At 46.2% G+C, this 15,890-nt stretch overlaps 1 protein-coding gene across 2 annotated transcripts in view; it reads left to right on the top strand.

The window, feature by feature from the left end:
• The first annotated feature begins 13,805 nt into the window (after positions 1-13,805).
• LOC310714197 (glutamate decarboxylase 1-like) overlaps positions 13,806-15,890 on the top strand; it is a 36,678-nt gene continuing 34,593 nt past the window's right edge. Inside the window, exons 1-2 of one of the 2 annotated variants that reach the window (XM_083519407.1) lie at positions 13,806-13,962; positions 14,693-14,749. In XM_083519407.1, coding sequence (XP_083375533.1) covers positions 13,908-13,962; positions 14,693-14,749 — 112 coding nt within the window. In that variant the 5' untranslated portion in view covers positions 13,806-13,907. The remainder of the gene's footprint in view (positions 13,963-14,692; positions 14,750-15,890) is intronic. The other variant, XM_083519406.1, reaches the window with a different exon arrangement.

Raw genomic sequence — 15,890 nt, 5'->3', positions numbered from 1 at the left:
AAAGAGGGCCGTAGATCAATCAACGCTCAAACAGAAACTATGACATCTGTTCTCTCTTTTGTGCAATAATCTTTTGCTCTCAAAACAAACACCTCCTGCCTCACTGTGAGCGCATGGCTGTCTTGGGTCACATCTGCAGGATGCTTATTTAAAGTCCCCTTGCACTGGGAACTTCAGCCCATGCTGATCCCCCTCCTGCCCACTTGTCCAATGGGAACCATTTTTAGACTGATATAATCCTGTGAAATCTTCACAGCTGGCTTTCTCGTGATGGCATGGACATGTCCACAGGGTGGAAGGAAGGAACTGCCTGGCTTTAGAGGGAGATTCCCATGCTTTCCATTGCTGCTGAATCAAGAGTGTGGGCAGCTGCTGTGGAAACGTACCCTCAGGGAGGCCAGATGTCTCCTATTATAGAAGGTCACGACTTATTCCAGAAGATCAAAGCACTTGGCAACCACTGCTTCACTTTGTTTTTCATGTTATGTAATGCATTTCTCAGGATACAAACAGCAGCAGCAGCAATGCCAGCGACTAAATTTGGCTCCTACAGGGACACTCACAATTTGTTCTGCTTGCAATTTAGATCCACAGCTTGTTCAGTGTAATGTGCCAGCCCAAGTCATCTTTCGTTCGTTTTACTTACGGCTGCCATACGTCCGGACATTATTGGAAGGCAGAATCAACGTCCATGAGAATCTTCGAAAGGTGGTGCTTTGCCCTGAATCAATCGAAAAATTGTGGTTTGGGGGCTCAACAACCCCCCCAATTTTGGGGGTTTCCTAATTTCCTAATTTTGGGGTATCCTGGTTTTTCCCTTGGACATTATCAGAAGGCGGAATTGAAGTCCAGGGGGGGGGGGAATCTCTGAAAGGCGGTGCTTTGTTCTGGATCAATCAAGCTCAACGATTTTTGGGTCTTCCTGTAAAAAGCTTTCGGGGTGTCGTGGTTTTTACTTTTTAAAATACAGTGGTGCCTCTGGTTACGTACTTAATTCATTCCGGAGGTCCATTCTTAACCTGAAACTGTTCTTAACCTGAAGTACCACTTTAACTAATGGGGCCTCCCACTGCTGCCGCCGCTGTGCAATTTCTGTTCTCATCCTGAAGCAAAGTTCTTAACCCGAGGTAATATTTCTGGGTTAGCGGAGTCTGTAACCTGAAGCGTCTGTAACCTGAGGCGTCTGTAACCCGAGGTACCACTGTATGGCAATCCTAGTTTTACTTCTCTTTTGCACTAGGGTTATTTAAGTGCTGGGCAGACCAGATGTGTTACTTTCCGCCATGCTGATGAGACAGTGAGGGCAGAATGGGAAGACGGAAAACCCTAGCTAGGCCACTCTAACAAAGACTATAATAATTTGCCCTCAAGAAGAAAAATAGGGGCAGTGACAAGAATCAGAAAACAGTGGCGGTTCTTGACGGAGCAAGCCCAAAACGTTTTGCTGTCTGAAGTGGACAAGATGGCGGCCTCCCTCGGCTCTGGACTAGGAGCTGGATCTTGCTTCAATGCTGAGAGGAGCAGGCTAATTTTTTTGGGGGGGGCAGGCACAGAAGAGGCCCATGGCACACCCAGGCCTAGATGTCAGGGACTGGGCGGAGGAGGAGTGGTGGAGACTGCCGCCCCATCTTGACCCTCCCAGGGAGGAGGAAGGGGAAGACAGTATAGATTTACAACAGGGGATTGAGGGAGGTAGCAGCTCAGAGGCAGATGAGGGGGAAAGTTGGGAAATTACTGGAGAGGAGCAAACAAAGCCAGAGCAGCAGCTGATTGACACGTTGTCACTAGAAAGCATTCCAGACCCTCCATGTCCCAGAACCCAGCAAGCCTTAAAAATAGGAGAGCAAAGAACTTGAAGACAGAGGGTACTTAGCGGCATCATAAAGGAGGTGGTGATGACGATGACGAATGAGGCAGTGGGAGAGAAGCGGGTGGAGATTCACTCGGGACAATGCCATTATCCAAGAGGCTGGGTTCTATGGCCTCATTCTGTAAAGTTTGAAATAAAAAAGGACTGTAAGAAACTTTTCCTTGCCTTTATACTTTCCTGGGCAAGTAGCTGGGAGCCGCTGACAGCATCCTGACACTATCCTTCTGGGATGGTGGAAGTGGTGGGACTCAGGAAGAACAGCCAGGGGGCTTCTGCTACCACCTCTCTGCTTCCATACCCTCCAACATTTCTCAGCTGAAAATAGGGATGTCCCATTCCATAAAAATAATTTTACTATTTATACCCTGCACACCTGACTGGGTGGCCCCAGCTACACTGGGCAACTTCCAACTTACAAACCCTCCAACTTTATCTGATGAAAATAGGGACGTCCTAAGAAAAAGTGGGGACATTCTGGAATCTGGGATCAAATCAGAAGCCGAGATGGTTTCTCTAAATCAGGGACGTCCCTGGAAAATAGGGACATTTAGAGGGTCTGTGCTTCTGCCACCTCTGTTTGCCTAATGATAGGGCAGGCCCTCTCAGGGATAGCTGGAGCATATTCAATGTATTGGTGAGAAGATTGTGCTCACTTGGGCTCCAGATTACACTATTTATACAATATTCAGTGTGGTGCTAAATAGTTTGTTCCATCAGGGCAACCATTTGGGCTTGTGGACAGAAATATCCTTCCCTCCTTTCCCCCACATGCTGCTCTGGACAGAAATATCCTTCCCTCCTTTCCCCCACATGCTGCTCTGGGGGGTTCAGAGCCAATTTCAGGGGTTCAGCTGGCACATAGGTGGGAAAGAGCCTTGTTTTGAAAGTGGAAGTCCTTGCGCAGGGTTTCCACTGATGGAACTCATTAGCTGAATCCTGAACGTTGTTCTGTGGGGACCATTTGGAACCAAACCAACTTTGCCTGCGGAGCTCTGATGTTTCGCCTGCATATTACAGGTAGGCCTGAGGGAGAACTTTGATTCAGGCAAACCTACCCAATTCACTCTTTCCCAAACAACAGGTGCATCAAAACGCCAGCCATCCTTCAAAATGTGTACTCCTTTGAATTTTGCTGTGCAGTTCTCCAGTCCAGTCATGTGTATATACAGCGATAAGGTGTTCCTAATAATGCACCCATTGGTGGAAAATGTACAAAACGCATTACATCAGTGAGAAACCGGCTTGCAAAACATGTGCACAGAAAAATATGTATATTGGGATGCATTAGCCCTGAAATGCTGATAAATTCTCATGGGGAGGAGTATTCTGTATACAAAGAAAAATCACAAAGTGTTGTGGGAATGTGGAGAACTGAACTCCAGCCTGGGAAGAGGAGAGACCAAGAGAAACCGAAATTTACAGGTGCGACCATCCCTTGTTGATGTTCTATTGTTTTGGTGTAACCGATGCCTGGGAACTGGATATGCGAGTGTCTGATTACCTATGAATGTCCACATTGTTTCAGGTTCTTTACTGTTACTTGGGAATCGCGATAACAAAAGCTGTATAGTTTCAGGGCGAGGCAAATGTTTATCTCTCCCTTCAAAATGCTCCGCACAAGTGGAAAGGGTGGTTACCAGTGGCAGCCAAATACCAAGGATTGAAAAGCAATCAGCAAACTGTTTCATTCAGGGGTTGCAGATGGATAAAGGGTAACTTTGCTTATGACCTGCACACCTTCAATTGTTCCTTTCTTTCCTCCTCTAGCTTTATATTACCTCACCTCAGCTTTCTATTGATTGAGTTTGTTAACATTTGATACATTTCGCAGATTGTGGAGCTGTGTAATATGACAGAAGTGACTCACCGGATGGAGCAAAGCTGCTACGCTAGCGTCCTGGCAAGTGGAGCACGGCTGCTTACCAGGACAGGGAAGATCAGTGCAATGCAAACATATAATCAGGCCCACCGAATAGCTTCCCCCTTTCCAGTAAGCAACAGTGACCCCAAGTTGTTTTCTTTCTGTAAGCTGTGTATCCTCTCCTTCTCTTGAGTTTCAATTTCCACCCTCTGCGCTACACTAGAGCAATGCATCAGATTTGGCTGTGTCCTGAACAAAACCAGGCCTATTTGGAGTAATCCAGACATCAGTCAAATCAGATCGAGACAGTCCTGGATCGCTACAGGTGAGGTTTGGTTGGACCACAGTGATTTAGGGCTGTCAGAGTGGTGGAGCATCAGGCAGGAAGGTACAAATCAGACGCCGAGCTAGTGCAGACACCTCTGACATCCCTGAGGAGTTTGAGACACTGGTAGAGGTAAGAGCAAACCTCTCAGGCCCAGCCCACTCATTTGCTTGCCAACTCCTGGGACTAAGAGCTGTATCTGCCCTTCTCTTCAAAGGAAGATGCAGGGGGCAAGTCACTTGTTGGATCAATGTCTGTGCTTGTGCGTCTAAACCTTCTTTGCACCTCCTATACCTTGGGACCACTGCCTTATGTACCAAACTTGGTTTATGCATTGAAGACTTTAGCAAATGTGGAGTTTGAGTTCTTTGTCCAGTAGTGAGGGCACTTCCCACCAGACCCCTCCTTACTGCCCCCCTGAAGCAGCAGGATTGAATTCTGCTGCTTAGAAGCTGGAAACCAGAAGCATTAGTTCCTGCATGGTCCTGGTTGCTGCTTCTTTGTGAGCACCTGCTCTTATATGGTGGGCGGAGAGGAAGAGATGCTTGATCTCCTACTCCAGCAATACCCTCAATGCCTCAAGGACCACCTATCTCCATATGAACCTACCTGGACCCTGAGATCATCACTGGAGGCCCTTCATTGTGTGCCTCCTCCTTGAGAATGTCAACACAAAAACAGGCCTTTTCTGTGGTGGTTCTCCCCAAGGAGGCTTGCCTGGTGCCTTCATTAGACACCTTTGGGTGCCAGGCAAAAATATTCCTCTTCTGTCAGGCCTTTGGCTGATAAAAATCCAATACACTTTTAAACATGACATGGGAGGGCAGATTGTTGGTTTGTCCCCCCCCCACCCCATTTTTCTTTTGTGCTTTGTGGGTTTTTATATTGCATTTTTAAAGAAGGCTGATCACAGAAGAATTGATGCTGGAGGAGACTCTTGAGAGTCCCATGGACTGGAAGAAGATCAAACCTCTCCATTCTGAAGGAAATCAGCCCCGAGTGCTCACTGGAAGGACAGATCCTGAAGCTGAGGCTCCTATACTTTGGCCACCTCATGAGAAGAGAAGACTCCCTGGAAAAGACCCTGATGTTGGGAAAGATGGAGGGCACAAGGAGAAGGGGACGACAGAGGACGAGATGGTTGGACAGTGTTCTCGAAGCTACCAGCATGAGTTTGACCAAACTGCGGGAGGCAGTGGAAGACAGGAGTGCCTGGCGTGCTCTGGTCCATGGGGTCACAAAGAGTCAGACACGACTAAACAACGACAACATACTGCATTTTTATGTCGCGAATTGCCCTGAGCTCTAAATAAAACTCCCCCTTCACCTCCTGTCCCCCAAATTGCTTCGGGGAAGATCCTGGGCAAGGTGGGTGGTCCCTGGATCAACCCAGGGTGGGTCAGCCTGACTGGGGACCCCTGGATCAGGACTGAAGGGCAGATTAGTAGGGGGAGAGGGCTGACGTATGCTACACACAGTGACAAATGTTGGTGGATTACTCTTAAGGCAGAATTCTAATCCCTCCATTCGTAGACACCTTTGAAAGATGCTTCAAGGAGTCTCACCTGTCAGCGGTGCGGGAGATATCATTAAAGAAAAGAGAAGGAGGAAATAGTCACTTACCAAACATCAGGCTAATTCTACTAGTGGTAAGCCCAGTTTTGTGATGGAGACAGTTAACACGCCTTCATCATAAAGGAGAAATTGGGATCAAACTGTTAAGAAATGTGTACTGGGTCTTACTTCTGCCTCTCCTAGAGTTTTATTAATACTTCTCTGAGTCAATCGGCTCTCTGGAATTAATTAAACAGGGTAATAAAAATGCACTTTTATTAACTTTCTCGTTTTCTTTGTGCCCCAAGGAAGGGTAAACTTATTTAATTATCACCTCCCTCCTTGCCTGGGTAAGAAAGAAATTCAGGGAAGCTTATTACAAGCAATAGAAGATTAATTTTGCCCCGGTGAGCAAGAAGCTAGGAGCTGAACAGCTGTTCCAAGGCAATTAGCTTCCCAAATGCTTCTCTTAGTTAGGTCTCGCTTCAGTTTTTATATCTATACCTATATGTGTAGATCTAAAGGAGGACATCTGGTCTAAAGTAAACCAAAGTTACCTCTAACCAAAATTATTGGGGTGACTAGTCTCTGGAACTACCTGCCTTCTGTGGTGCAGCTAAATACATCTCAGGGCAGGTCTTCAGAGCCCTGCAGCGTAGGAGGTCACTGAACAGCCATGCAGAGAGCTTCTAGGGTAGCATTCACATGCCGTGACACTGTGGGGCTGGGGCCTGTCACTGCAGCAGCCTTCCTTTTCAGAAACATTTTATAGCCAGGGGGTACCCAGCCGGGCATGACAGAAGCTCATTTTATTACTATTTCCCCCCCTTAAAAATATGTATTCTCCTTTTCAACAATGGTGCTTCTTCCCGTGGAAATTGTGCTGGTTATCAGGGCAGAAGAAATGGGCCCCGTTTCACTTCTGGTAATTATGCTATGATTTAAGTGAGTTTAGAACAGGAAACGACACATGCTGGGTGTGTATCTTTTTCCTCAAGGTATCAGGGACTGGCTAGATGAGGAGGAGTGGTGGAAGCTGCCTGACCGAGAGCCCCACCCCCCCGGAAAGCGCAGAGGGAGAGAATTTTGATCCTGGTGGTGGGAAACCAGCCACACCCTAGAGGAGGAGCTGGGAAGCAGTGGCGTAGCGTGGGTTGTCAGCACCTGGGGCAAGGCAAGTAATTTGCGCCCCCTAACCCGTGGATTTTAGTAGGGGCAGAGAGCTGCGAGTGTGAGCGTGCCCCCCAGATGTTGCACCCGGTGCGGCCGGCCCCCCTGCACCCCCCACACTACGCCACTGCTGGGAAGTACTGGAGGCTGGGAGCTTGAAGGTTGGTGAAGAGGAGGAAACAGGCAGGTGCCCCAGCACAGGGCAGGGACAGGAGTCAGACTTAGCAGTTCTCCCACAGAGGCACTCTGACAGCTTCTCTGCAGCCTCCCTACCAGAAAGAGGCATTTATTGCATGTTGCCAAGCAGAGAGTCAGGCAGATCCAGAGAGGGTTCCTTGGAGCTCGGCGTAGACAGAGCGAGAAGAAGAAGAAGAAGAGTTTGGATTTGATATCCCGCTTTATCACTACCCGAAGGAGTCTCAAAGCGGCTAACATTCTCCTTTCCCTTCCTCCCCCACAACAAACACTCTGTGAGGTGAGTGGGGCTGAGAGACTTCAAAGAAGTGTGACTGGCCCAAGGTCACCCAGCAGCTGCATGTGGAGGAGCAGAGACACGAACCCGGTTCCCCAGATTACGAATCCACCGCTCTTAACCACTACACCACACTGGCTCACACAGAGGCCTGACACAGAGGGCTAGGGAGTGAAGGAGGAGCTACAAGCCAGTCCAGGCAATTGCTTTGCCCAGACAAGTGCAACCTTTAGAAGTCTCTGTGTGTACTTTGTCCTGCTTTCCTTAATAAAGAAACTAACTGTAAGGTAGTCAAGCGTTTCACTCTCTTTCTCTGATCTGTGAACGACCTGCCTCTCCTCGTCGGCTTCTGGACAAGATGCTTCATTCCAGTGATATCATGTTCTCCTTGTCAGTTTCCTAACACAGGGTTGGAAACTTTGTGGTTATGTGGTTTGTTTGCTTGCTCTAGAATACCAGGGGTAGGGCTATAGCTCTCTCCCTGTCATATCCGGGTTCAATCCCTGTCATATCCGGGTAGGGCTGGGAATGTCCCCTCCTCGAAACCTTGGAGCATCACTGCCTATCAGTGCGGACAATGCTGAGCTAGATGTCCCAAAGGCCTGACTCATTATAAATCAGCCTCGATGTTCTCATAGGCTACGTAGAAGCAGTTGTGAAACAGCAGGGCGTGGAGAAATGTTAATTGTGCACTCTGCTGCTGAAGTAATACACATGGTTGTCTATATCTCCCCATTAAGCCCAGAATCTAAGATTACTTAGCTGCACCATTGCCTACATTGACCGTCTTTGGGGTTGGTAGCCATTTGGGGTCCGCGTGAACCTTTTCAAACTGGAGAAACTGTTGTCAGCACAGCGCGCCCTGCAACCACATGGACCTACCTGGACCCTGAGATTAACATTGGAAGCCCTTCTTTGTGCACCTCCTGTGAGAGGTCCAGATGGTGGCAACATGAGAAAGGGCCTTTTCTGAAGTGGCCCCCTGTTTGTGGAATGCTTTCCCCAGAGAGGCTCACTTGGCGTCTTCATTGCATACCTTTAGGCACCAGTCAAAAAGGTTTCTCTGTTACCTGGCCTTTGGCTGAGTGGCTATTGGCTTGTTTTTGGTTTTGCTTCGTTATGTATTTTGTGCTCTCATTTTGTATTTTTGCATTGTAAATTGCCCTGAAATCATCGCGTGAAGGGTGGTATACAAATCTAACAAATAAAAATAACCAAACACACAGAGAAACCTATTCGATTGGCTGTAATAGAGACATTCTTTCAAGCCTAATTTCAGCAGAGGGTGGGGTGGGTGGACTCTGTAGGAATCAGTTAATGAGTCCTGTCAGTGGAAGCCCCAACATTTGCTTGGTCAGCAAAAGCTGTTGTGCTTGGGCCCAGATAGAGCTTTGAGAGTTCATAATGCACACCTCAAAGAATAGGAGAAATTTATGAGTGCAGAGGGAGGTTAGTTGGAATACCTTTCAGGCGGATTCCTATATGAGGGATGGGGAGTCATAGGCTGTTTAAGAATCGAAAAAAGTGGTCTGTAATGCAACACTGTTTTAGAATTACTGTTACTCTGTAACTTGGTGAGTAAAGATTAGGATATACATATATTAAAGGTTTGATGCTACAGAATATATCACCAAGGGAAAATATTACACTTTTAGCAAGTAATGGATTAGGATGTTGAGGTTTGACCTTTCGAAGTTTATGTCCAAACTTTAAATCAATAACTAATATCTTAGATTTTACTGCAGCTCTAGGGAGGATTAATTGCCCTTCTGGATGAAGTAAGGCATCGCCTTTAACTGCAAGTGCAATTTCTGAGGTGATTTGACAGACAAATTCACATATACTTAAACCATAAAATGAGCGTTCTTTCATTTATGGTGATTGAAAAGAGACACTTCTCAAAAATAGTCACTTGCCACTCGACATTCATCAGTTTTAAAAGCACAATTGGCAGAATCATGCTCATTCCATTTGTCATATATGCAAAGTGTACTGGTTCTTCAATTTCCCTGTCCACTCATAAAGCTCGGTTCGGGTAACTTTCTGCTACCTAAACTTAAAACTGTGCTGCAGGCCAGCATAAGCTATAGTTTCCTGCTAATGCTCCATTTGTACCTGAGGGAGATAATGCAAGTAAATGTTTTGTTTCAGACTGGAGCACTGGCAATTGTACAGCATGCTAGGCACACTGAAATCAACAACACAGGGATCTTTGCGCTACCTGCCACTGGAGGTCTCTGGGCCCTTGAACCAATAACAAGCTCAGAATCTTCCATGAAGCTCCCTTCTTTTGCCCTGCCTGATGCGAGATGGGCAGGACTTACAATTTGGTGGATCTGCAACACAGATTCTCTTTGCATGGACAGGCGGAGTCCCCCAAACCCTGGGCTGCTCCCGTGTGAAATAACGACTCAAGACAACGTGCTATGGGATTAAAATTGGCCACAACTTTATTATGTTTCAGATATGGGTAGACCTTGGCTCAGGCACTGGGCTTTTATCCTGCCCAGTCCCTCGCCGGGGATCTGGGGAACATCAGGGTTATCCAGTGTGTGTGGGGATTGGGCTGGCTCTGGAGAACATATGTTCAAGCAGAGAGAGCCCGTCCCCATTTTGCCGCCATTGCAGGGGAGAACAATGACAACCTCTAGGCGTACGGCCAAAGCCTCCCCTCAAAACAACCCCTTTAACAGGGAACCCTGGTATCGCCGCCGCAAAGAGAAGAGGGGGCGTGAGTCACCGCTACATGCCCACCCCCATTTAGGGAAGATAGACTAAAGGATTCTGCCCAAGGCCTGATACCGCCAAAGTTGTGATGTTTTGCTATGGGAAAGGCAAGCCTGCCAATGCAGGAGAATTCCTTTCCGGCCCTTCAACAGCGACCTTGATGTAGCAGCGCCCGCGTACCTGTGGAGAAGAGGTTAACTGCCAAAGAAGTCTTAACTGAGGGTGGGTAGGGTGGGAGAAGCTCTGGAGCCAACTGACGATTCCCAGATAAGATCCTTCCTATTGTGTGGGTAGGGTGGTCCCTCCCCCTACCTGGCCTGATCACCTTGGCAACGCCTCCACAGGTGGGATTGGGCAGCTGGCTGAGGTAGGCGGAGACCTCCAGGTATCCCACCTGGGGAAGGCGAAGCCAAGCCTGCGCTAATGGTGCCGCATAGGGTCCAGGGGGCTGCGCGTGACCACGCAAAGTATGCCCCCCATTTAATGTGGGGAGTGGTTATTCCTGCACCCTGATTAGATTACTGTTCCCATCTAAATTCCCATTTCTGTTCACTTCTCACTTTTCAATCTTAAATTCACATTTCTACACCTGTTTGCATTTCCCCCCTTTTAAAAAGTCCCCATGAATTCATAGCCTGAATTTTTCATAAAATGCATTTTTGTTGCATTCAGTTTTGCCCAATATACACATATTTGCAAATTGTTTCCCCATAAAATAGTACATTTTGGTATGTTATTTCTACTAATATGTAGACTTTTATACACATTCTATACTAGTATGTGCGTTTTCCTACAAATTACAGTGGTGCCTTGGGTTAAGAACTTAATTCGTTCCGGAGGTCCGTTCTTAACCTGAAACTGTTCTTAACCTGAGGTACCACTTTAGCTAATGGGGCCTCCTGCTGCCACTGCGCTGCCAGAACATGATTTCTGTTCTCATCCTGAAACAAAGTTCTTAACCCGAGGTACTATTTCTGGATTAGCGGAGTCTGTAACCTGAAGCGTCTGTAACCCCAGGTACCACTGTACTGCTCAGACTGAATAGAGCTCAGTCAGTAGAGCATGAGACTCCTAATCTCAGGGTCGTGGGTTCCAGCCCCATGTTGGGCAAAAGATTCCTGCATTGCAGGGGATGACTAGATGACCCCGTGGTCCCTTCCAACTCTATGATCCTATGAAATGCACCACAAAATTCAGAGAAGTATGAATTTTAAAGGGTGTCCCTATTTCAGTTCACATTTTGTTTTGGAAAGTACATAATAGGCAGGTTTGCCTTAAAATAAAAACTGATTCTAAATTCTCCCCCAGCTCTAATATCATGTTTTAAATTGTGATCCAAACTCCTTTTGGTAAACCACCCAGCTGAAGATGTAATATAATCAAACATTTCCTATTTTGTTGGATTTTTGAAAGCTGCTTGCTCTTCTTGCAAAACAGGGGAGTGTTTGGACAACAACAACAAAAAAATATTGTGAAATATTATCTCCTCTAGTCCTCTTTATTGATATAATTCTGCCATTGCAAGAAATGTGGTTAATCTTAGCTGATTACTCCCATTCCCACTAGTGAAACAAAAGCACACGTGATTGCTCAACTGGGAAATGTACAAAGAACTTTGATCAAAACATGATAAATGATCCAGAAAAAATGAAAAGAACATCTATTAAGCCGCCGGAAATTAGATGAAAGGCATTTAAAAACTATGAAAAGAAGGTGCGAGCAATCATGTGGTCCTCTGAGAGTATCTGAGAGACATGAATAGAAAATATTATATTAAGGCAGCAGTTCTCATGCCCAATTCTTAGGAAGTTTCCATGTAAATTATTATATTTCTCACCGCTAGAAACATTTCCTTAATGCAGAGAAGATCAGTTTATAAGCCAGGAATGGGGAACTCATGGCTTTCCAGATGTTGTAACCGGGGTGTATGGGGGGTTAGGGGAGGGGCAATAACTCTAGGGAACATGTTATGCTCCTTCTGGGGTAGTTTGTCCATCTTTGGTCCCCACCATGCTTCAGCTGTCATCTGTGGCTCCCAGAAGCTGACATTATGTGACAGCATCCACACTCCGAGAAATGGCTTCAAATGGCTGGCTAAACCAGGTGAGGGTAATAATAATAAATTTTATTTATACCCTGCCCTCCCCAGCCAAGACCGGGCTCAGGGCGGCTAACACCAGATATAAAACAATTGATTAAGATACAACTTAAAAACAAGATTAAAACACAACATTAAAATGCAGCCTCATTTCAATAGAAAATCAAATCAAAAACTTTTGGAGGATGAAAATATCAAATCTTCACCAAGGCCAACTTTTTGGACTGGTCCTACGTGGGCCAGAAAAAAGCCAGGGAAGTCCCCAAATAGGAGTTCCATCACAGAAGGAGAGAGGAAAAGGAAAGAGGGGGAGGGGATCAAGTTGCTTCCAAGTCAAAGGCCAGGCAGAACAACTCTGTCTTACAGGCGGAAAGAAATCAGATCCTGCAGGGCCCTGGTCTCATGAGACAGAGCATTCCACCAGGCTGGAGCCAGTGTTGAAAAGGCCCTGGCTCTGGTTGAGGCTAATCTAACCTGCCAATGCAGGAAAATTCCTTTCCGGCCCTTCAACAGAGACCATGACGTAGCAGTGCCCGCGCACCTATGGAGAATAATAAATAAATAAATAATTTTTTTATTTATACCCCGCCCTTCCCGGTTCAGAAAAACCGGGCTTAGGGTGGCTAACAACATATTTAAAACAGCATAAAATACAGTATAAAACATGAATAACAATAAATTCAGAATTCAAAAATCAATTTAGGGGGGAAATCCATCCAGTAAACATTAGATGATCACCAGGGCTACCTGGCTAAATTAGTCCTATTTGGGCCAGCGAGGAGACCAGGGGAGAATTAGCTGTGGGATCCCAGAGTGGGTAATCTTCATAAAAAGAGGAGGGGGAGGAAAGGAAGGGGAATAAAAGATCAGGGTGAGTTCAAATTGAAAGCCAGGTGGAATAGCTCTGTCTTACAGGCCCTGTAGAAGGAAATTAAATCCTGCAGGGCTCTGGTCTCATGGGACAGAGCATTCCACCTGGTCGGAGCCATCACTGAGAAGGCCCTGGCCCTGGTGGAGGATAATCTAACTTCCTTAGGGCCCAGGATATCTAAACTATGATTATTCATTGACCTTAAGGTCCTCTGCAGGGCATACCAGGAGAGGCGGTCCCGTAAATACGAGGGCCCTAAGCCACAAAGAGAAGAGGTTAACCTGCAAAAGAAGGTTTAACTGAGGGAGGGCAGGGTGGTAAAAGCTCTGGAGCCAACTGATGCTTCGCAGGTAAGGTTCTCCCTCTGTTGTGTGGGCAGGCGGTCCTTCCCCTCACCTGGCCAATTCCCTGGCAACTCCTCCCCAGGCGGGATTGGGCGATTGGCTGAGGTAGGCGGAGACCTCCAGGTATCCAGCCTGGGGAGGGCGAAGCCAGCCCCTACTACCAGGAGCCGCGCTGGGATCCGGGGGGCTGCGCATGACCACGCAAAGGGCGCCCCCCATTTGATGTGGGGAGCGGTCATTGTTATCAAACTGCTGCAAAGAATGTACAGGGATGTATGTGTGTTTGGCAGGGAGAGTAGGAGCACAGCAGAAAGAAAAAATATTGCATTTGACCTAACAAATAATTAAAGAATCCTAAGAGCCTTAAGCCAGCAATGCCAAAAAAAAAAAAAAAAAAAAAAAGCCCACACAAAGGAAATCAGAATTCTTTGTCTCCACCCTTTTTCGCTTTAACAAGTAACTGGAACGCCCAGAGGCACTATCTATTCAACAAATACCCAACTATGTAAAACAAATTAGTTCAGCAGCAGATACATTTGAGAATTGTGTGTTTGCCCATATTAGGGCTGCTGAGAAATTGCACTTTTTAGTACTCTGGATATTTTTCTGCCGTGCATGGTTATTCAGAGCGGCAAAGAAATGGATTTCCAGATGGTGAACAACAGAACAAGTAAGTGCGCAGATCTCATTAGAAGATTATTACTTTAAAAAAATATCTAGCTGTTCAAGACGTCTAAAAATAGTGATCTATTTTGAGGATGACTTTGTCAGGGTGAGACAGTCTGGGATACGGTTTCCGTTTTGTACTGGTACATTTTAAAAAGCGAAAGAGAAGTCATTCAAAGTGTTTGGGTGACGGTTGTGAGGTTCCAAACATTTGGGGTCAGAATCCTCAATGCAAGACAAGAGCAACAAGCACAGATTGGTCTCTTGGCTGCTGTTTCTTCATCCCTGATGTTTGTTTTCCTCAAAAGCCACCTGCAGCTTTATATATGATGAGAAGCTATGGTGTTGTTGTTTTTAAACTGTCCGGAAAGAAATTAAATCTTAAAAGCTTCCTTCTTTCTTTCCTGCTAACAAGGGGTGGCGATGTGTTGGTTTTTTTATAACCTCCTCCCCCCCCAAAGGAACAATTATAAGTTTTCTTTTACTAATTTTTACCACTTTATTAGGTAACTAATTTTTATCAGGGATATAGGAGCTCGGTCTTTTATCTGAAATGTTTCATGTGCGCTTTCTTGAAATAAATTTTTCTGCTGTTAATTTTCAACAGTTAAACGGAAGCTTTTCTAAGAAATCTTTGGTGGTTTCTCATTGCTTCTTCTTCAGTTGCTGTACAGATGTAAAGACAGACTTCACAGAGCTGATTCAGATTTCACATTTCTTTTCGTTGTATTCAGATGCAGACACAAATCTAAAAATGCAACATGAGAATGGGTCCTGTGATGTTCTTCCAGGTCTGTAGAGTCTTAATACTTTTGGTCTATCCCACAGTGTTTCTCAAACTTGGGTCCCCAGATGTTGTTGGACTACAACTCCCAACATCCCTAGCTAGCAGGACCATTGCTTAGGGATGATGGGAGTTGTGGTCCAACAACAGCTTGGGGACTCAAGTTTGAGAAACACCGGACGTTTGTCCAGAAAATCTCTATGACATGGGTTGCTAATGGGGCAACTTTCAGATGTGGTTGGATCGTGACTACCACCTTCCCTGACCATTGACTGGGCTTGGTGGGGCTGATGGGAGTTGCAGTTCAACAACTTTTGGAGGGTACTGTATTGGTTATCTGGGCTGTGGATGATCTGCTGCGAATCTCTGCTATGGAATTCCATCCAGCAAACACTTATTTAAACCCGAATTCTCCTCCTCCTCCTCAGGGATAAACATATACAGTATTGTCTTTCTGTACTTTCTTGCTTAGTTTAATCAATCAATCAGTAAATCATTATGTAATCCAAGACCTTTGGCTAATGACAGTCATTTCAATGGCTTGGATTCTTTTTCTTTCTTTCTTTCTTTCTTTCTTTCTTTCTTTCTTTCTTTCTTTCTTTCTTTCTAATTAAAGATTTTCTTGTGTTACAAACCAGAGAGACTTCCATCTGATGGGAGTCTCTCTAAATGGAGATCTGTTTGAGTGATGCTTCACCCAGCAGAATGGGGCAGGGGAGATGACATTCATTGACCCCTTTCCCCCCCCTCCAGGGGGCCCCAACTTGAATAAAATATTGGGGAGGCAGGTAAGCCCTGCCCTGCACAATCGATCACATGACACATTGCACCACACCATTTGAATGGCAAAGTCTATCAGTTTGGGCGGGCCATCCCCCTTCAGATATTTTTGGGGGGAGCCAATGGGACCTCGAGCCCTAGGAGTTGGCTCCTATGCTCCCCCCTATAGCCTCTTGTGCCCTCCCACATTCTCCAGAGGGCAGGTAGATTTAGGGAACCCTCTGGGGCAGTATGAGACATGGTTCGGGGGAAGGGGGTATCTGTGAAAATTGCCCCCCTCCCTTAAGCAGGCAAGTGTTGGCTTTTTGCAGTATAGTGACGCTGCAGAGAGCTTGCTGGGGAGATCATGCATTAAAAGGAAAGGACTC

The sequence above is a fragment of the Podarcis liolepis genome, assembly GCF_965112155.1.
Source record: "Podarcis liolepis genome assembly, chromosome: 8".
Classification (NCBI taxonomy): domain Eukaryota; kingdom Metazoa; phylum Chordata; class Lepidosauria; order Squamata; family Lacertidae; genus Podarcis; species Podarcis liolepis.
This window is presented reverse-complemented; position numbering and strand designations above follow the sequence as displayed.